This window comes from Marmota marmota, unplaced genomic scaffold (assembly GCF_001458135.2).
Source record: "Marmota marmota marmota unplaced genomic scaffold, marMar, whole genome shotgun sequence".
Classification (NCBI taxonomy): domain Eukaryota; kingdom Metazoa; phylum Chordata; class Mammalia; order Rodentia; family Sciuridae; genus Marmota; species Marmota marmota.
In genome coordinates this window covers 7,560,190-7,582,608 of record NW_025999944.1, presented here as the reverse complement: position 1 = coordinate 7,582,608, position 22,419 = coordinate 7,560,190, and the positions used below count along the sequence as shown (strand labels likewise).

General features: G+C 40.3%; 1 protein-coding gene across 2 annotated transcripts in view; it reads left to right on the top strand.

The window, feature by feature from the left end:
* Positions 1–2,356: 2,356 nt before the first annotated feature.
* The window catches only part of Piwil2 (piwi like RNA-mediated gene silencing 2), a 49,893-nt gene continuing 29,830 nt past the window's right edge, over positions 2,357–22,419 (top strand). For both annotated transcript variants that reach the window (XM_048801462.1, XM_015499510.2), the window contains exons 1-9: positions 2,357–2,546; positions 4,395–4,482; positions 4,627–4,765; positions 5,199–5,405; positions 6,111–6,221; positions 9,788–9,905; positions 10,306–10,430; positions 11,332–11,412; positions 11,726–11,839. In XM_048801462.1, the coding sequence (XP_048657419.1) occupies positions 2,382–2,546; positions 4,395–4,482; positions 4,627–4,765; positions 5,199–5,405; positions 6,111–6,221; positions 9,788–9,905; positions 10,306–10,430; positions 11,332–11,412; positions 11,726–11,839 (1,148 nt within the window). In that variant the 5' untranslated portion in view covers positions 2,357–2,381. The remainder of the gene's footprint in view (positions 2,547–4,394; positions 4,483–4,626; positions 4,766–5,198; positions 5,406–6,110; positions 6,222–9,787; positions 9,906–10,305; positions 10,431–11,331; positions 11,413–11,725; positions 11,840–22,419) is intronic.

Sequence of the window (22,419 nt, the reverse complement as noted above, 5' to 3'; positions counted from 1 at the left end):
TAATTTTCTAGTTTGAAGAAGCTCTACTCAGCCCATCCATTAATGTACCAATAATAATAGACAGCATGGGGCGGGGCGGGCATCTCCTTTTACTAAGTATTTTACATACATTATCGTTTGTACCTTTCCATACAATCCTATTGATGCCTACAGATTGAACGGGGGGCCTGTGCAAGCTAGGCAAGCACTCCACAACGAAGCTACACATCCAGTCCCAAGATCACTGGTGTGTGTGTGTGTGTGTGTGTGTGTGTGTGTGTGTGTGTTTATCACTATATCTTCTAATTGGGAGAAATGGGGCAAGTCAATTTCCAAAAGAGCATGTAAGCTAAATCTGTGCGCAAGAGTTGCCCAAGGAAAGGGAGTCAGGACCTCAAAAACATTTAAATGCTTAGGCAGCCTCTTAATTTCTAACAATCCTTTCGGATGAACCTCCTTGCAAAGTGAAGCTGCTCCAAATGAACTGCCTCTTTTTCAGATGAACCAATGAGATGGCTGGATATTGTGAGTGGCATGTGATTTGGCCAATGGGCTAAGCTCCGGTTTTGCGCTTCATCGGAAAACTGTGTGGGGAGCACGTGGATCCTTCCGCGTGGCGGATGGGTTTGAGTGCGATGTTCTTCAAGGTGCTATAGGGCCTGGGGAGGACTTAAGCCCAGGTGAGAGGACAGGAGTCAGGTGTGGAAGGCCAAGGGGGCCAAGCTGCAGGTAAGGGCTGGGTGGGCTTTTGCTGTAGTGTATGGTGGTGGGTGGGGCCATCCCACCCACTCCCGATCCCCCAGGAGACGCGAGGTGCCCTGGGGCTCTGGGTGGGGCGGGGGCGGGAAGTCGTTAGGTGGGTGGGAGGAGCGGAGCACAGGGAAAGTACAGAAAGGTGTCCGGAGGGAGGAGGGAGGACCCTCGCAAGGTTTGGGGGGTAACCAGACCCACACAAGAGCTGTTGGTTTGAACAAAAGGTCATTTTCCCTAGGTGGAAAAAGGGGGCGGGGGATTTGCCTTTAGGATCCTGGCTTGGGGTTAGGCCCAGGCCTAGTGCCCCAGCTCAGAGCAGTGCTTGAAGAGGCAGGGAAAGCTGGTCTGGCCTGGCTCCCTTCCCTGTTGAACCTTTCAGTCAGCAGAGAGCTAACCAATGAAATGAGGAAATGGACTTTAAAGGAGTGCCCCAAGTCAATGGAAATGCTGGTGCGGTTCAGGGAAGGGTGGAGAAAGAGGATTCTGTGATTGGTGGGTGTTATAGCACCTCTCACTATGTGCCAGTTAGGCAACTGATTGTTCTGGATTTTTAGTTGGGATTGGGGAAATGTGGGCAAGGAATCCAGGGTTTTGGCAACAAAAGGAGAGAGCCATTGTAATCTGAGAATGAAGGCATAACTGTTTAAGATTAAAAACTTTTTGCAAATCCTTGACTACCTCCACCCTTACTGTCTTTTCTTCATATGCATGGGGTGATCTGTCATGGAGAGATTTTCAAAAATTAAGAAGAGGCTTACTTAATTTTCAGTTAAGAAAGATTCTTGGGCCTGGGGATGTAGCTCAGTAGTAGAGTGTGTGTTAAGTATGCACAAAGCCCTGGATTCTATCCTCTGCCCTGCAAAACCAAACCACCACAACAACAACAAAACAACAATTTCAGGGATTAGAGGCAGGTTGGGACAGTAAGAGGAGCTGTTACAGAGAGGGAGTCCTGAAATTTGTAGAATACAAAGTGATTTTGAAGAGGCCTGGTGGACCTGAGATTTTGGGGAATGGGAAGAGTGTTAAATGGAATTGTGAGATCCAGCCCATATTGTAGGTTCAGAGTAAAAAGGCCCTGTACCCTGGAGACCTCGTTCTAGTGGAGTTTGAAAGAAACATTTTGTAGAAAGGAATTGGATAAAGATTCAGAGAGTTGACCAAAGAAATCATGGAGATGAGCTTAATGCAATTACAGACTGGAAAAAATAAAAATTTGGTAAAGGAGGGCAAAATCCTATAGATATTTATTAGAATAATTTTATGATATGGCCATGTTAAGTTTATAAACCAGAATCATCCCCACATATAAAATGTAGATCCTTCTACAACAGGTGGTTAACTTAGAGAACTGAATTATCTGAGGCTGTTTGGATAGAAAATATAAGTTTGAGAAGAGATTGGGCTTTTAAAGGATTGTTAATGGAAGGTGTTTAGAATTTTCCAGGCTCATATAGAAGCTTTCCAAGTGAATACGTTATAAAAGCCTGGTCACATCAACTTAAAGTAAATATATATGTATATTTTGTAATGCTTTGTGAGTCTTTCTCTAAGGAAAAGGAAAACAATTGGGAATTTAATCTTTTTTCCAATGCTGACAGGAAATTATCCAGAACAGGTTCAACATCTGAGTCCACTGCAGACTTGCAATGGATCCGGTCCGACCACCATTCAGGGGCCTACGGATGCCAGGCCGTTGGCCACAAACTCCTCGACCTTTGGACTCATCTCTGGGTAGGGCAGGGCCTGCAGGCAGAGGCCATATGTTTGGAAAGCCAGAGGTACCCAGCCCACAGAGCCGGTCAGCACAAAGGGTAAGACTACATCTGGTTGCACAGGATTGGCATACAGCTTAGCTGTGTGAACAGAGAAGGAGTGGGTTTCAGGGTTCATTGGAACTTGGAAGTCCATACCAAAATGAAGAGGTTGTTTGTTTTCAACAAATAGTTGCATCTTCTGGGTATAAAATTCAAATCTTAAGAGTTACGAGTCTATAAAGTACCTCATAATAAACATTGGATGGGCTTGGGTAAGGGCCTTTGATCAGTCCTCTAGCTTTAGTCTATCTATCCATCCATTCATCCATCCACAATTGGGAGGCTTAAAAGTACAACTTGTTGCTGAACAAGTATAGCTGTAACCCTAGCTGTTTGGAAAGCTGAGTCAGGAGGCTCGCAAGTTTGAGGCCAGCCTGGGTGACTTAAGACCCTTTCTCAAAAGGGGTCATGAATGTAGCCCAGTGGTAGACTACTTGCCTGTCATGGGTTCAATCCCCAGTACTGGGGGGGCAGGGGAAAATAAATAAAACCACACACACACACACACACACACAAACACACACATACACACCCTGTTACTTCTTTCTGAGTGTTCAGATTTTTCACCCTGGTTGGGCTCTATGATATTGACAGCAACTCTTGCATCTGAGATAACAGTTGTTAGATTTTTCCTTTTAAAAAGTTCTTTGTCCAAATCTTAAAGAAAGAGAGGATCTTCAACTATTGCTACTGCAGTGTGAATGGGTGTGTGCATCCTTAATCTGTTAATTATAGAGTAATTTTAAGAACAGTATTTGTCTATAATTAATATATGTCAAAGCTAAAGAGCATGTACAGGAAGAACTTAATAATGCAGTTATGATAATTTTTAGAGTTGTCAGTGTCAGTTTAATATTCTGTTAGAAGAAAAGTGAACAACAATAATCTTGTGTGTTTATTCAGATGAATTGCTCAAGTCTGTGGGTGGCTTTTAGTCATGTCACAGCTCTAATCTGTGAACTTTTCAGACTGCTACAGGAAAATACTAGCAGTTTTGTTGGAGAATATTAAGAAAATTTCTAATACCCATAAGTGATCTGTTCTTTCTGAAAATTTATTAGCCCATATTCCCACTTATCTTGGGTAAACAAAGAATAAACTAGAAAAATGGAAAAGGTAATTCTTTTCTTTTGCATTTTATTCTACTTTAGATCAAAATCATGGAATTACCTCTGTCCCCAGTACTGGAGATTGAACCCAGGGTTACTCTTTCACTGAGCTACATCCCCAGTCCTTTTCTCTTTTATTTGAAACAGGGTCTTGCTAAGTTGCCCAAGCTGGTAATTTATGATTCTTCTGCCTCAGCCCCTCAGGTAGCTGAGATTACAGAAAGTACCACAGCACCCCGTCAGATTGTGAACTTCTAACTAACAATTTATGCTTGAAACTCTAATGTGCTGTGATTATTAGTATTGAAAACATTTTTGTCTTTTTTGTCCTGGGGATGGAACCATGGACGTGTTAGGCAGGCACTCTACCACTGAGTATACCCCCAGCCTGAATTTTTTTTTTTTTAGTATTAGGGGCACTTAACCACTGAGCCACATCCCCAGTCCTTTTTGTATCTTATTTAGAGACAGGGTCTCACTGAATTGCTTAGGGCCTTGCTAATTTGCTGAGGCTGGCTTTGAACTCTCAATCCTCCTGTCTCAGCCTCCTGAGCTGCTGGGACTTTAGGTGTGCACCATCATGCCCAGTTTTATAAAATATTTTTGTCCCTTAGTCTTAAAACATTATAGAATTTGAAGAAGCTGATTTTTATTATTTACTAAGGCTTCAAGAAAGCCATTGTTTCTAGGGTTTTAGACTTCATCTTAAAATAACTTACTCATCAACTTTTCCCAGGAGTCTGTGGGTTTGGTGTCCATGTTCCGAGGCATGGGCCTTGAGACAATGTCCCGGACCCCTCTGAAACAGGAAGTGCCTCCTTTAGGTAAGTGAAAAACTAACTTGAGAAACTTCAGTTGTATGTATGATTGCTTGATGCCTAAATCTGTACAGTTTATCCTAAGAAAAATAACTGTGCTTTGAAACATACTCACTCACAGTCACAGCTGAGTTTGGTTCTTCTACTCAGGCAGAGGCATTTTGGGTCGAGGCTTGTCTGCTAAAATGGCACGCAAGGACAAAGAAGAAACTCGTCCCACATTTCCTGACCCTTTGGTGCTGGCTGCTGGGGATAGCAAGCTGGCAGAGGCCTCCGTTGGTTGGAATCGGTGGGTAAAGTCACTTATCATGCAACCATCAGGTTCAGGGTGAAAGAAAAGCACTGGGAGGGGGCATGTTATCAATGTTGCCAAGATGGACATTTTCTGGGATCAGGGAGCTGCTGCTAATCCAGGAAGTCACTGGCAATGATGAAAAGTGGTTCTCCCTGGGTTGTCCACAGCTTCATTTACCTCTCAAGAAGCGCCTTGGTTGGAGAGGTTCCTTTATCTGGGTGAATCGCATGCTCTCTCCTGCTCTGGAAGATGGCTGTTGGTGAGCAAATCATGACATCACGATGTTGAGAGAAGCTGAGGCTGTGCCTGGGCCTCTTTGGCTGAGTCCTCTGGGAAGAGAATGTAGACTCACAGAGTGATCTAGATGAAGCGCAGATATAAACATGACTAGGAAAGTTCTAATTTGCCTCCCTTTTCACCATTTCAGAGTGCTTGGAAGAGGGAGTTTGGATTCCTCTTTATTACCATTGGGAAGAGCAGCTGGTGGTATAGGCAGAGGAGTCGACAAGTCTCCCAGTGTGTTTAGCCTGGCCACTCGAGATCCCCCACGGCTGTCACCACCCCCACCTTTGCCCCAGTCCTCATTGCATTCTTCAGACTGCCCTCCTGTCCTGACCATCGAACACAAGGAAAAGTAAGTCCAGAGCACTGCCTTGGTGGCAGAGGGCTTTCTGAGGGGTGCCTTCTGATCTTTGCCTTTGGGCTGGAACACCATTCTGTTCTGTTCAAAGCCCTCCTTTGGAGACAGTGTGTTTTATTTTTTATTTTTAATTTTTTTGCCATTAGGGAGATTGACAAAGAGGTGGGACAATTCCTGAGGAAGTGCAGTGGGTTTCACAGTGAATATATATAGTGGTATGTACCAGAGAGGGGACTCATGGCCTGTCATTTTCCTACCATTTCCAAGGTCTTTTTTTATGTTAAGACAAGGAAATAACTTAGGAGAAATATTCCAGCACTGCCTAACCTTCTACAGAACCAGGTCTTTGTTCTTGGCTAGCTGGCCTCATTCGTTCCAGTACTATGGTTGGGACAGGTAGCGTGGCCCTGCCTATCTAACTAGATGCTGCTAAGGATTTCAAGTCTTCAAAGCTTGCATTTATACATCTTGGTTCTTGGCTTATGTTAAGTGAAGGGTGAAAAAAATTACTTCCACAACCTTTTTGTTGTTGGTGTGGGTTGTTTGTTTGTTGGTATATATGTGTCTACTATTTTTTTTCATGTTGCTCTAGTCTCATCTCAAACTTCTGAGTGAAAGCAAGTCACCTGCCTCAGACCCTGAGTAACAAGAACTACATGCTCTGGCTGCATTCCTTTTTTTTTTTTTTCCTTCCCCCAGAGAGCTTTTTGTGAAACAAGGATCAAAAGGAACACCTCAATCTTTGGGACTGAACCTCATCAAAATACAGTGTCATAATGAAGCAGTTTATCAATATCATGTGGCTTTCAGGTATTTACAGCATTTATTCTCTCTGTCACTCACTTCCTAGAGGGCAGGAATGATGTGGTTTCCCTGGAATAACTGAATGTTTTTCTTTATAATTCTTTTTTTCATATTTTTATTGGTGTGGTATAATTGTACATGATTTTGGGATTCACTGTTCTACATTCACACATGCACATGATGTAACAGTACTATGATGATTCTTGATGGTCCTCCCCGTGCAGTGATGTCTGTAGTCAGATCCTGGCAGGAAATTTTAAGGTTAATATTTTTGTGTTTTATGTTTTTAAACCATTTTACCAATTCAGATTTTAACTGAAGAAATACAGGTTTCTGTATGAAGCTAGAATTGGATTTGATGTGAAATGAATAAAGCTTAAGTTACTTAAAGCTTAAGGGCCTTTTACTTGAATGTGGCCCTTCCAAGTTATTTTGATTAATTTGGTACTCCTTGTCTTAAATGCACTCTGTAGCCCACAAAACCTGGGTCCTCCTCTGCCTGTGTTGTCATAGTCGACATTTGATTAAATTTGAGGGTGAGGAAATAAAGGAAAAGAACTTCAATTATGTGTCAGTAACTTTAGGATTTATCATCCTTTTTTAAAAAATAAGATTTATGGGCTGGGGATGTGGCTCAAGCGGTAGCGCGCTCGCCTGGCATGCGTGCGGCCCAGGTTCGATCCTCAGCACCACATACAAACAAAGATGTTATGTCCGCCAAAAACTGAAAAATAAATATAAAAAAAAAAAAACTCTCTCTTTAAAAAAAAAATAAGATTTATATTAGTTTGTGTTCTTCTTGTAAGATCTTAGGGGAGTTGTTAACTAGAAATTGTTAGCAGGAATTGTGAAAGTGAATGACTGCTTTGAAATGCCTGTGGGAAAAAATGAGAAGACAGAAGTCTAATTTTTAAAAAATTGACAGTTACTGTTTGTCAGATATAATATGGTGTTTTGATGAGATTAAATCAAGCTCATATACCTATCACATCACCTACTTGTTTTGTGATGGGAGCATTTAAGGTCTCTTGGCAATTTTGAAATATATAACACGTGATTATTAACTACTGCTGTGCAGTAGATCATTAAAACTATCCTCTCATTTCACTGGAGCTTTGTGCCCTTGACCAACATTTCTCCTCTCCCTCTCCCCCACTGCCTTCCACTATTCCACTCACTGTTTGAGTTTGACTTTGACTTTTTAAGTTCCACATATAAGTGAGATTGTGGAGAGTTTGTCTTTCTGTGCCTGGCTTATTTCACTTGACATAATGTCTTGTAGGTTCATCCATGTTGCCACAATGATGGAATTTCTTCTTTTATAAAGACAGTATAATATAGTATTTGTGTGTGTGTGTGAGTGTATGTGTGTAATACACAGCACATTTTCTTTATTCATTCAAGCACTAATAGATGTGTCTTGGCTATTGTGAATAATGATGAAACAAACACAGGAGTGATTTGTACTGGTTTTAGTTCCTTTGGATATATATTCATAAGTGGGATTGCTAGATCAAATAGGAATTCTGTTTTTGTTTTTTGAGGAACCCCCCTACCTTTTCACAAAGTGGCTATACTAGGGAGTCTAAATTTTTGAAGGGCAGCTTCTAATTGATAGTAGAAGTGGAAGAATTGAAGAGAAAAGAAACAGTTATGAAGACCAAAGAAAAGAAATAGTTACGAAGACTTAATTTGAATGAGGAGGAATGGATTGACTTTGGCCACAGGAAAAAATGTTGCTGGATTTACTTACAAGGGGGTTCTTGGTTATTTCCTAATTCCTCTGTTTGAATTATAGAGGAAAATATCTAAAAGATTTAAAGAACCAGGGAGAGCATAGGCCATGAGAAATAGTGAATCAGCACTCACTTTAAAAGCTTGTAATAAGAATGAGAAAGGAATAGTTCCAATGGGCAGCAGGGTGGCTTCAAGAGAGGTAGGAAAGCCCAGCAGGAACAGGGAAGGAGCCAGGAAAGGGAGCAGGCCTGCTGGGAAAGGAAGGGGAGGATACCAGTGTTGCAGAGAGGGTAGAGACTTTCTCTGAGAATGACTTGATAAACCTTAAGGAAACAGAAATGGTCCTTTGAGTTCCCGTAGATCTGAGGTCACTCAGCATTGAATGGGCCATGGAGAAGACATGGAATATAGGGTTTGTGATTGTAGATATGGACCTGTGAAGCTGCAATGTGAAGGTGCTTCTAGGTCAGTGAGAGAATACTGAGCAGATTCAGTGAAGTGGGCATCCTGCAGCTTCCCCATTGTATATGAAGGGGATCTAGGAAGAGAAACTTAAATATTGTGTTCAGAGGGTAGCTCTGTGTATGCAGGTCTGAAGTGCTCCAGAATCTGAAACCTTTTGAGCACTGACATAACATCAGTGGAAAATTCCACACCATGACATTTCATTTAGTGCCCGAAGTTATTTAAAATACTATATAAAATGACCTTCATGCTATGTGCATGGTATATATCAAACATAAATGAATTTCATTTTAAGACTGGGGCAAATATTCCACAATCCAAAACACTTTTGGTCCCAAACCTTTCAGAAAAAGTTATATTCAACCTGTATTTAAAATTTTTTTCAAAGAAATGTGATGTTAGCATGGGAGTGTTTAATTTTAGGGACAACTATGTTGGATTACCACTTGATTTTTTAAAAGTCTTTCTTCATGTACTTGAACACCCTTGACCTTTTTAACCTTGTGTTTGTTCAAACTTTGGAATTGTAAAGTAAGGTTGTATATTACTGTAATATAATGGGACAATCGTTGTACAGAGTAGCTGCTGATACGTTTTGAAGTTTAATATTTGTAACAATGAAAATTAATAAAATATTGAAATAGCCCTAAGTGAAAAATAGCCAGAGTAAAATCCTGTTTTTTTAAAAAGCACCTTTTTAGAAAGTATATTTCTCTGAGGATTCTAGAGCTGGAATTAGTAAACCACAGTTGGTCCAAAGGTCAAATGTGGCCCATAGCCTGTTTTTGTAATGAAGTTCTGTTGGCACATAGTTACACAGTAGTTTACATATGTTTATGGCAGAGTCTTATGGTAGAGTTGCAAGACTATCTGCCCCACAAAACCTAAAATATTTCTAATTTGCCCCTTATAAAGGTTTTTGATCCCATGATCTAAAGTCCCCTGGCTATACACACTGACATGTTAAGATAAATGTCCTTGGGGTTAGAATTATGGATTGTTTTTATTTTTATTTTTTATTTTTGTAATTGTAGATGGACAGAATGCCTTTGTTTTATTTGTTTATTTTTATGTGGTGCTGAGGATCAAACCCAGTGCCTCACACATGCTAAGCAAGCACTCTGCCACTGAGCTACAGCCCCAGCCCTGTTTTTATTTTCTTTTCCTATATTTCCCAATGTTTCTGTGATGAGCAGGTGTCCCTGAGTCCATTGTAGTTTTATTAGACATCTACGTATTTTTTAACATGACCACTAGATGGAGCACTTACAAACGCTGCTTCTCTGATAACCCCTTTACTTATTTCACAGCTGTAGTAAATATTGTTATATAAGCCAAATTGAAGTGAAATCCTTTTTATTATTTTCCAGCCCCAACGTGGAGTGTAAAAGCATGAGGTTTGGCATGTTGAAAGACCATCAAGCTGTCACTGGAAATGTCACTGCTTTTGATGGATCTATTCTCTATCTGCCTATTAAGCTTCAGCAAGTGAGACCAAAGAGGACGTGTACTTTGGGTGAAACCTAAGAGTGTCTGGTGTTTTGAGTGGTGGGAAACCATAGAGTTGAACCTTTTTATTTTTAGATGGAAGGCAGATGTCTGCAGAACAAAATAAAAATTCTTCAGTTTGAGTTCTATAAGAAGTACCTTCTCACATAAGAGATCTTTGATCTCAGTGATAAAGAATGACTTAAAATTTCAACTTCAAACTTTATTGGGTTTATATTACCAAATAATTTCTAAAATCCTGGTTGTCGTGCTGTGACTTTGCTTTTGTAAGCATCAAAGTGAGGGGGGAAACATTTTGCGATTTTTGGTATTATTGGATTAGATTAGGCCTTGGTAATTTTGTCATTTCTTTTTACTTGTGTATATATTTATTTGTTAGGTTCTTGAGTTAAAAAGTCAAAGGAAAACTGATGATGCCGAGATCAGCATTAAGATTCAATTGACAAAGATCCTGGAGCCCTGTTCTGATTTGTGCATTCCCTTCTACAATGTTGTTTTCCGACGGTGAGAAAATAGCTGCAGTCTTACTTTGCTTTAATTTATATAAATTGTATTTGCAGTAGTGCTCTTCAAGAAGCTTATAACATTATATGCAATGTGTATGTGTATAGATGGTTTAAATAAATAATTAAGTTATTAAATGTTTAATAAATAAATTTGTTCTTTACAATATATAATAATCCAAAAAGGATTGCTGAGCATTTAATAAGTAAATGGATTATCTTGATGCTAACTTAACGATTATCTCACAAGTGATAGGCCAAGTTTGGGTAAATTAAATTGGGTTTGGGGATAATTGGAAATATTTGTTGAGAAAATTTTTCCAGTTCCTGAATTTCAGGATTACAGACAGCTCATAATTGTTTAATTTCTTTTGAGATTCCCTAATTTTCTTAATAGCTTTTATTCCCAAACTGCCTCTTATTTAATGAAATAGAACTTATATAGACCTAATTCTATTTGCCATATTTGTTATTCACACACTTAGAAATTGGTATTCTCTTTAGCTAATGGTGACAAGTAATGTAAATTGAGCCTGGCGGATAACTCAGTATTTGGCTAGCTAGTAAGGAGGAAAGACTGCGGTCACTTGCACATACTCCAAGATAAATGCTTTGATAATCTTTATTTTTCTTTTAGCAAGACTGGTCTTAACAGAAAATTTGGATTGTACAAAGAATAAAAACATTTCTGAACCTTTAGGTTTCAAAAAGAAATCATAGCTAAGAGAAATGGAGCTTAATTTTGTTATTTTTCTATTAGGAAACCCATTGTAGGTCTGGGGAATGTAGCTCAGTGTTAGAGTACTTGCCTAGTAGGTGTAAGGCCCTGGGTCATCCCTAGCACTGCAAAAAAAGAAAAAAATGTATATATAGAGAAAGCTCATTCCTGCTCTTTATTTCAGGGTAATGAAACTTTTAGATATGAAGCTCGTGGGAAGAAACTTCTATGACCCTACAAGTGCTATGGTATTGCAGCAACACAGGTTGGTGGTTTTCCACCTTATTTTTTTACTTTTGAATGTACTGGAAAGGAAATTTTCATTGTGACTATCATACTAAGGACAAAAATTCAACAATTTTATGGTAATGAATACAATTAGTTAAACATTTTTTTTTTTTTTAGCTTGGATTTTTAGTAAACTTTCAGTAATGTCAATTTAATTTAGTTTGTTTCCTGGGGCTTCCTCATTGTTATCAGGAAAGGGCAATATCAGCTCAAAATATTATTTCACTTGTGGGTATGGAAATGGCTGTTTTCCTTTGGGACTCTAGGGTAAAGGCCACCTCTCTCTCCAGATTGCAGATCTGGCCTGGCTATGCAGCCAGCATCCGCAGGACAGATGGAGGTCTCTTCCTGCTAGCTGATGTCTCCCACAAGGTCATTCGAAACGATTCTGTGCTGGATGTCATGTGAGTAAATGATGGGATCATCCTTTAACATGCTGATGATTTTCTGAAAGGTTCAGTAATAGCCGTCATAATATAGATTAGCCACTGTTCCATTTGCAATTTTAATTGTAGAATGGATTAAGAGAACTGAATGGATATGTTCTTGTCCCTCAGTCCTACCAAGATGGGCATCTGAACAGACATCTACTGTGCTTTGAGGAATCATATTTCTTGGGTGGTCTAAATCAAATTAGATCTAGATTTGAGCCCCTGTTCTCTGAGATTATCAGAAATCCTGTGTCAGGTATCACCCCATTATATCATGGGATATGGGGTATATGTGGTCGTGGTTCTTACTGTGACTGCAGTGTCCAGGCACTCCACCCCAGAGCATGACTGTGGTTCTTGGGACCCCCTGCAACTGGTATGGCTACCTTTGTCCTCTGAGCCTTTGTGTTCTTATGGACTCCTGGAAACCAAAAAAGGCCAGTTATTTTCTGGAGGTCAGAAGGGCCGGGTCTTTAGAAACATGGTAGCTTTTCCTTTCAACACCTCAGCATGGTTTGTGTACCATCCTGAGTCAACTAAAATTTAACAAATGAGGTTGAAGTTCATATGTTGTTATTAAGTTCTCAGTAATTCATTTAATGGCCCGTCCTCCCAGAACTCAGTACCATCTTAGAATGTCTGGCAAATCCTGATGGGCTACAGTTTGACTGGTTGCTCTCCAGCTGGCTAGGCACCCCTGTCTTGGAACTCCCTCTTCCCCCTCAGGTTCCATTCCTCCTGCTTCCATCGTTGTCCCTTGCCTCAGTGTACAGCATAACCTTTAGTATTTTCCTGAAGAAGAGTGCATAGGAGGAAATGATTTTGAGACCTTACATGTGTGTGAATGTCTTTGGATCACCTTAGGGAGATCCGGTGTAAAGTTCTAGGTTGGAAGTTCTTTTCCTTTAGAATTGTGAAGGCATCGCTTTCCCATGTTTTCACTTTAAGATTTGCTGTTAAAAGATCTAGAGTCATTTTGATTTCTGATTCCAGAGTCTTTGTATGTCTCCCCTCAGGCCTCCTGGCCCTTTCAAAACAAAAAGAAGTTTTCTTTACCTCAGTCTCCTTAAAGGTTTTTTGTATTCTGTATTCCTTTCTGTCCATGTTAGGATTGTATCTGGAATGAGTTTCTTTTTGTCTGAAGAAACTCCCTGTTGAATGTCATTTAGTGTGGAATCTGCTGATGACAAATTCTCTCAAATTTTATCTAAAAATGTTTTTTATTTTGTCTTTAAATTAGAATTCTGGATTTGGCAGATTTTTTTTCAACACTTTGAAGATATTTCATTATCTTCTGGTTTACGTTGTTTCTGTTGACAAATAATTACCAGTGTTGCTGCTGTCTTTTAAATTGCTTATTACCATCTTTGGTTTTCAGAAGTTTTACTGTAACATATCTAATTGTGGTTTCTGTAAAGAAAAAATCATGGGCTGGGGATGTGGCTCAAGCGGTAGCGCGCTCGCCTGGCATGCGTGCGGCCTGGGTTTGATCCTCAGCACCACATACAAACAAAGATGTTGTGTCCGCCGAAAACTAAAAAATAAATATTAAAAAATTCTCTCTCTCTCTCTCTCTCTTAAAAAAAAAAAAAGAAAAAGAAAAAATCATGATACTTGTTGAAGAATGTCAAAGCAGCCAGGCATGGTGGTACTTGCCTGTGATCCCAGCGACTTGGGAGGCTGAGGCAGGAGGATTGCAAGTATTCAAGCTTAAGGCAAGCCTCGGCAATTTAGTAAGACCCTGTCTCAAAATTTTAAAAAAGGCGAGAGGTGGGTGACCTGTAGCTCAGTGTAGAGTGCTCCCGGATTCCACTCCTAGGAACACACACCCCCCCACACACACACACAAAAAAAGTTAAGGCCGATTTTGTGCAGGAACCTTGTGGCAGAAGGGTTTTTCAGTACAGGAGAAAGATTGGATTCAACTCCAAATACAACAAGGAAAAGTGGGAATTTATAGCCAAGGAGTAGTGTGAGTGTCAGTGGATGGAAAACATCAGGGGTTTGGGAGATTCTGGCTCAATAAACCTAATAGGATTCTTACTGCAGGCTGGCCCTGGGCGGGTCAGATAGCACAGTGATCAGATAGGAAGGGTGGGGATTCTGGCTAATCCAATGTAGTAGAATTCTTGCTAAAACAATGTAGTTCTGAACAATGCAGTAATGAAAATGGAAGCCCAAAAGTTAGAGCCTGGTTGCAGAGAGAATTCAAAAGAACATGAGGTAGAGTTTGGTAAAAGATCTTGGTTNATTTATTTATTTTTCGTTTTCAGCAGACACAACATCTTTGTTTTATGTGGTGCTGAGGATCGAACCCGGGCCACACGCATGCCAGGCAAGCGCGCTACCGCTTGAGCCATATCCCCAGCCCCTTGAGGCAGGATCTTGCTGAACTGCTAAAGGCAGCCACGAACTTATGATCCTCCTGTCTCAGCCTTTCAAGCAGCTGGGATTACAGGTGTGCACCACCGTTCCTGACTGAGGGGATGTCACTTCTGAGAATAGATTATAGAGAGTTTGTTTTCTGCTTGGGTGCTCACTCTGTCTCATGGACACTCGCCCTCGGGGCAGTCTGCTACTATGCTATGGGCAGTTCTGTGGAGTGGCCCAAGTGAGCTTGGAAGCATATCCTACTCCATTTAAGCCTTGAGACTTGAAATCTTGCCACACTTCAGGAGCCCCTGAACCAAGGCACTCAGCTGACCAAATTCAAATTCCTGACCCACAGAAACTGTAAGATAATAAGTCTACAAATACACATATATGTAAATAAAATAATATATAAATATATGGACAAAAGTGTGTGATTTTATTGATTTATTTGCAGTGCTAGGGATCAAACCCAGGGCCTCTCACATGCTAGGCAAGCTTTCTACCAGGGAGCTACACCTTCAGTCCCTGTGTGATCTTTTTAAACAACTTTATTGAGATATAATTCGCACACTGTGCAATCCACTCATTTATAGGGTATGGTTTGATGTCTTGTATAAAACAGCACTGTACATTCATCACTACAGTTTTTCTTTTTTAAGGTGCTGGGTAGGGATTGAACTCAGGAATTATGCATGCTAAGTAAACACTATCACTGTACTATGTCCGCATCCTTTTTTTTTTTTTTCAATTTTATTTTGAGACAGGGTCTTGCTATGACCCTGTAACCCATGCTGGCCTTGAATTTTCTGTTCTCCAACCTCGACCTCCTGAATAGTTGGGATTACAGGTAGACCACACCTGGCTCACTACCATCAGTTTCAGAACATTTCCTTCACCCCACAAAGAATCCCCACAGTCCTTAGCTTTTACTTCCCATTCCTCCATCATCCCTCAGACCTAGGCAATACGAATTTATTGTCTGTCTATCCCACTGGCTCCAAACATTTCATATGAATGGAATCCATGTGAAATGGCTTCTTTTTTAATTTTTTTTTAGTTGTAGTTGGACACAATACCTTTATTTTATTTATTTTTATGTGGTGTTAGGGAGCAAACTCAGCGCTTCATATGTGCTAGAGGAGCGCTCCACTGCAGAGCCACAACCCCAGCTTCCCCTTGGCTTCTTTTTTGTTTGTTTGTTTCTTGGTACTGAGGATTGAACCCAAGGGCTCTCAACCACTGAGCCACATCCCCAGCCCTTTTTATTTTGTGACAGGGTCTTACTAAGTTGTTCAGGGCCTTACTGAGTTGCTAAGGCTGGCTTTAAACTCACAATCCTCCTGCCTCAGCCTCCCAGCCTGCTGGGATTACAGTGACCATACCTGGCAGCATAATGTTTTCGCGGTCCACCCATGCTGTAGCATTTATCAGTATTTTTCCTTTTAGCGGCTGAATAACATTTCACTGTATCAATATATATTTTGTAAATTGTTTTTCCATTTGTTAGTTGATAGTCATTTGGGTTTTTGCCTTTTGGCTATTATGAATAATGATTCATGTACAAATTTTTGTTTGAACATATGCTGTCATTTTTCTTGTATAGATATCTTGAAGTGGAATTGTCAGGTCATGTGCTCTGTTTAACCATTTAGGGCTGGAAGATTGTTTACCAGAGCCGATAGACCATTTTATATCCCCACCAGCTGTATAGGATGGTCCCTGTTTGTCCACATCCTTGCCAATACTTGTTGTCTATTTTTAATTCTAACTGTCCTGTGCCGCAGTCTGTCTGGGCACAAAATCACGAGCCACTCAAGCAGAAACAAACTTTATTTCCAAAACTCCCGCCAATGCCACTCCACACACGCTCCCCGGGAATTCTCCCATGAACCACGCACGCCCGTTCTCTCAGGACACACTAATCCAACAGGAAATCCCTCCTCCGGAATTCCCTCCTACCGCACTTCCCCAACCAATGGGAACTCTTCAGGAGTCCCGCAAGAGCTCCAAAGTAGCAGGCCTAGGCAGACAGCAGGGGTCTAATCTCCAGTTGAATGCACATCTTAACATAATCATTATCATCTCAATGGCTTGCTGGTGTCACCTTTCAACCAAAAATGCCATGCGTCATTCCTACTTGGCTATGGCTCTCAGCATCTCCCCCCTTCTGTTTAATTAAACAACAAGCAATGTGGCTTAGGGACCGTGCCTGTTAGGTTGTCCAATACAACATATGGTCCTTACCCGTCATCGGATGAGCTGACTTCTAGGCGTCAGCCTCCTGTCTTAGGTTGGTACCACTGCAGTTGGATCATACCCGTCACTGACTACTGGACCAGCATACAGCCATACTTGTGGATAGGCCTATGCACCAGTGGGGGGGTGAGGTTCTTTTGCCTCACCTCTGTTGGCCCCCAAATTTGGCCTTGGTGCCAGTGGGGGGGTGAGCTTCTTTGCCTCACCTCTGTTGGCCCCCAAATTTTAGACCATCACTAGCAGAAGGGAGGAGGATACAGAAATGCCACGACACCAAGCCAATTGACGGCTCCTTTGGAAATATTGTATCACCGGTGACACCATCAGCAAAGATATGCCAGCACTACCACAATTCGCTGTACCAACAGATAGTTCACAATGTGTGAAGTGATATCTCCATTCATGATTTGCATTTCTCTGATGACTAATGATGTCTAGTATTTTTTTCATATATCCATTGGCCATTTGTGTATCTTCTTGGAGAGGTATCAGTTTAGTTTCTTTGCCCAATTTCATATTGTTTTGTTATTGAGCTGTAGAGTTCTTTATGTATTTTAGTACAGATCTCTTATCAGATGTATAATTTGGAAATATTTTCTCTTATTATATGGATTGCCTTTTTACTTTCTTCACAGTACCCTTTGAAATGAAATTTTTTAAGTTTTGATAAAGACCTATTGTTACTTGTACTTTGGATGTCATATATGAGAATTTATTCCCCTCAAAGCAGTCTGAGATGATCTATGAAAATGGATTGCTATTCACTTGATCCAGAAAACCCCACAAAATCATGCAAATAGGTTAAAATCTTTGTGTTTACTTTAAAAACACCTGTGACTGCTCAGGCTATTAAGGATATACATATTATAGAGACTGCCAAGTATCTGAACACTGTCGCTTTATTTACTCTTTTTTTTTTTTTTTGGTGATTCTTTGGATTGAACCTAGGAGCACTTTACCCCTGAACTTTATCGCAGGCCTTATTTTTATTTTGAGATAGGGTCTCACTGTGTTTCTGAGGCTGCATTGAACTTGTGATCTTCCTGCCTTTAGTTGCAGAGATTATAGGCAGGTGCCTGGCTGAACAGTGTCACTGTAAAAAAACAATATGTTCCATTCTATCCTTACAATGGTGGAGTTTATAAGTGTTTCCAGGACACATAATGGGGCTGGACGTAGGGTTGATGGCCCCCAAAGCCAATCTTTGGTGCACATGCTTCATAATACAGAGAGTAATGTTGAATGTAAGGGGTTAGATGTACTTTCTCTGGTCATTGAGCAAAGCCTCTGCACTTAACAGCTCTTAGTAGGATTAACCTGTATATGGGCTTCCGAAGCCACACAGGGATCCACACTGAGAAATACCAGATTGTTCCTAAAGCAGAAGGGGAGTTAGCACAGAAGAAAAAGATATTCTAGAAGAAATTCAAGAAACAAAAACTTGTGAATGTCCCATGTGTGCTTAGACCACTCTAATTTTAGAACAACAATAAGGTCTCATCATGTTGTCCAGACTGGTCTCAAAATCCTGGCCTCAAAAGATCCTCTTGTGGGCTGGGGTTGTGGCTCAGTGGTAGAGCGCAGCCTAGCATATGTGAGGCCCTGGGTTTGATCCTCAGCACCACATAAAAATAAAGATATTGTGTCCAACTACAATTAAAAAATAAAATATTAAAAAAAAAAAGATCCTCTTGTTTCAGCTCCCAATTGCTAAGTACAGGTACATGCCAATATGTCTTACTTTGGTCATTGTAATTTTAAGTCACAATGTTTTTTACAAGTACAAAGGAGAGTGCAAGAGTTAGGGTTGTAGTGTACCTTGATATAAGAAGCAGACCTTTTTCCAGGATGAGGTCCAGACTTTGACTTAGGCAAACTCATGCTGAACAAGAAAGAAGAGCACTAGCCAGGCATAGTGGCATATGCCTGTAATCCCAGAGGCTCTGGAAGATCACGGGTTCAAAGCCAGCCTCAGCATCAGCAAGGTGCTAAGCAACTTGGTGAGACCCTGTCTCTAAATAAAATATAAAATAGGGCTGGGGACGTGGCTCAGTGGTTGAGTGCCCTTGAGTCCCTGAGTTCAATCCCCGGTACTCCCTCTCCCCCGAAAAAAGAAAAGTACTAAGGTCATCCAGGAATTTGGAAACTCTATCTCAGAGTCCAGCCTCAGATAGGAAGGGGCTGTGAGATCAGTAACTCAACTGTCATTGACCACGGAATATGGACTGAATAAACACCTTTTGCAAATTTTGACAAGATTGGACTGCTCTCATGAATTTGACCAAATGTTAGCAGTTTGTGTTCTGGTCTAATGTACTTCCAACTTGAGTATCCTTACTAATTTACCTTGACACTTTTGTCATAAATGTCTGAGGTAGGTTCTTAGGTAATTTAAAACTATAATTTCCCCCTGAATACTGCATTGGCTAGAACTCCTGAATTTTTTGTTGTTGCTGAGCATTGAACCCAGGGCTTCATGCATACTAAAAAAAAAAAAAAAAAAAAAATGAGAGAGAGAGAGAGAGAAAGGGGGAATGGAATCCTAACTAGAAATGTTATACTCCATGTATAAATGATATGTTTAAATATAGTCATGTATCTCTAACGAGAAAAAATAAAAATCGTAATGAACAGTGGCCTTGTTCATTAGGTCCAGGGGGAAAAAAATGAATACAGGGCTTGAGGGTATAGCTTAGTGGTAGAATGCTTGCGTCGCATGCATGAGGCTCTGGGTTCACTCCCCAGTACTTCAGAACAAAAATAAACATAAAACCATATGTACTGTTGATCAACATGGTATAAACAGGAAGCCAAAATTCATAAAAGGTTCTGAAATAAAATCTCTAATATTATTTTTAGAGAGTAGTTAGCTTTACCACCTCACTGTCTCTTTGTATGATGTGTGTTTGAATACCTGTTCCTCTAATTAATTTTTTTCAACTCATATGTCTGTTCTTTAATAAATATCATTTTTTTGTTGTTGTAGTTGGACACAATATCTTTATTTTATTTTTATGTGTGCTGAGAATTGAACCCAGAGCCTTGCATGTGCCAGGCAAGCGCTCTACTGCTGAGCCACAATCCCAACCCCTCATGTTTTTTTTCTGTTGTTGTTTTTTCTGGTACTGGGGAATGGATTCAAATCTCTGAGCTTCATCCCCAGCCCTTCTTTTTATTTTATTTTGACATGTGGTCTCACTAACTTGTCTGCAGTGGCCTCAAACATGGTAATTCTCCTGCTTCAGCTTCCCCAGTTGCTGGGATTATAGGTGTTCACCACTGTGCCCAGGTCAACTGTAGGCAGGAAAAATAAATCATAGTGCATGACCTAGAAAGCATTTTTAACAAGTTACACATACTATGTCATTTGATCATTTTTGAGAAAATTAGTTTTTGCCAATGATACCTGTTTTTAAACATTTTAAAATTGTTGAGGTGGTAGTGCACGCCTATAATCCCAGCAATTTGGGAGGCTGAGGCAGGATGATGGCAAGTTCAGGACCAATCTCAGAAATTTAGCAAAGCCTAAGCAACTTAGCAAGACCCTGTCTCAAAAAATATAAAAAGGGCTGAGGATGTGGCTTAGTGGTTCAGCACCCTAGATTCAATCTCCAGTACCAAAAAAAAAGAATGAAAGAAAAAAATTAAGGTGGGGGAGGACCATAAGAGGTTAAAAAAAACAAACTAAAATAAAATTGCTGTGATTTTTTTTTTCTTTTTTGGCCAGGGGAGTGGATGCTGGGGTTCAACCCCAGAGCCTCATGCATGCTAGGCAAGTGCTCTACCACTGGGCCACATCCCTAACCCTACTATGTGTTTTAAAATTGCTTTAAATTCTATGTTATATATATAACATTTACTATTTTAGCACAAAAATCACCATTTCAACCATTTCAAAATGATAACTTAGGGCTGAGGGTGTGGCTCAATGGTAGGGCGCTTGCCTGGCATGCACAAGGTCTGGGGTTCAATCCCCAGCACCAAAACAAAAACAAATAAACAAAAAATAGAAGTGCAAGGTCAGAAGCACTTCTCTACTTTAGTAGAGATAACTTAGTGACATTAAGTGCATTTATAATGCTGGACCACTATCCTCACTCTGTATCTCTAGGACTTTTCATCATCTTAAATAGAAACTGTGCCTATTATGCAGTAACTCCCAAGTATGTCTGTTTTGATATATATCTTAGTTTAAAACGTGTGTGTGTGTGTGTGTGTAAATGAATGAAAATATTTAAGCAAATAACATTTTACCAAAAAAAAACCAGTTATTTTTTTTTTTAAGAATTAAAAGTAAGGGGCTGGGGATGTGGCTCAAGCGGTAGTGTGCTCGCCTGGCATGCGTGCCGCCCAGGTTCAATCCTCAGCACCACATACAAACAAAGATGTTGTGTCCACCGAAAACTAAAAAAAATAAATAAATAAAATATTTTTAAAAAAAAAGAAAAGAAAAGTAAGATAGGTGCAAAGTCAGTGGTTTTTTTATTCTCTAATATTTGATATTGGAATCACAAGATACCGGCCTATATTCCTTATTTTCTGTAATCTTCAATTTGTTTTTAGCATTTTCTTGAAAGTCTTCCAAATTTAGCACCCATTTTCTATAGTCAGGGGAAAGGGATTTGGTGAGAGAAAATGAAAATTATCACAGGGCTATGAGAATAAATTATAACTTGAAAATTGTTTAAATGTGGCCTCTATAATAGTAGTTGCTTCTGACTTTCCTAATTACATGTCTATGCTGAACTGTCTTTACCAGTCTGTGTATTCAAACTGAGATAAAAAGGCCATACATTTTGGTGGGCCTTGTTAACTCTTTCTAATAATCCATTCATTTAAAACATCAAGCACACACATATTGTATCTGATGTGTATTAAGCACTAACGGTACTCATAGCAATGATAATGTTTGCAAACATTCAGTTTTATTATTTTGATAGGCACAGATCTGAGTGTTTTATATTTATAGAGTCATTTTGTTCTCTCAAGAGCATGAGTTAGGTGCTTGTACTGATGCCACAGGAGGAAACTGAGGCACAAAGAGATTAAATAACTTGTTCAAAGTCTCACAAACTAAGCTGGGTGTTGTGCTGCATGCCTATAATCCCAGTGGTTTGGGAGTCTGAGACAGGAGGATTGCAAGTTCGAAGACTGTCTCAGCAGTTTAGCAAGGCCCTCAGCAACTTTTGTTGTGGCTCAGTGGTTAAGTGTCCCTGAATTCAATCCCTGGTACCCAAAAAAAAAAAAAAAAGTCTTAACAGCTAGTAAGTAGCAGAGCCCAGCTTTGAATCTGTACAGTTGGCTCCCGAGTCTGGAGTTGGTGTTGAAATCTCTGAGGTTTTTCATTTACTGCAGGCTTTCTTAAGGCAGGTTCTGTAGAATACTCATTACCCAGAATAGTAGTAAATATTCTGAGGTGAAAATTAAAAGGCTGGGGAGGAATCTGTGGTTCAGTAAATTGGAGGAAAATAAACTCAGTGTGTTTCTGCATGTCCTGATGTGGTAATGGACGCTGTGCATCTGTAAAAGGCGTTATAAGATGCAGGAGGCCTCAACTTTCTGATTGTGGACACCGCCCCCACCCCCAATCAACCTCTCAGAGACTATAGTTCGTGAAGAATATATCATGAGTGACACTAGCCACAGGGTAAAGTCCCACTTCCACCCCATCCCCAAACCCTGATTGTCTGCCACCCTTCCTCTGCCTGGAGAGTTGCTGATATCTCTGTCCCAGCCATTTGTATGGCACTTTTCTCCTCTCAGTAGCTCCTTCTGTAAATGTTGCTCAACTTCCCCAAGTGCCTTTACATGTGGCATCTGTGAGTTTCCTGTGCTGCCTTGGTCATAGTCCTGCTATATGGGTCACTCAAGAGGACATTTGTCTATCTCAGGTCTTCTCATCACTGTTTTTTTTTTTTTTTTGG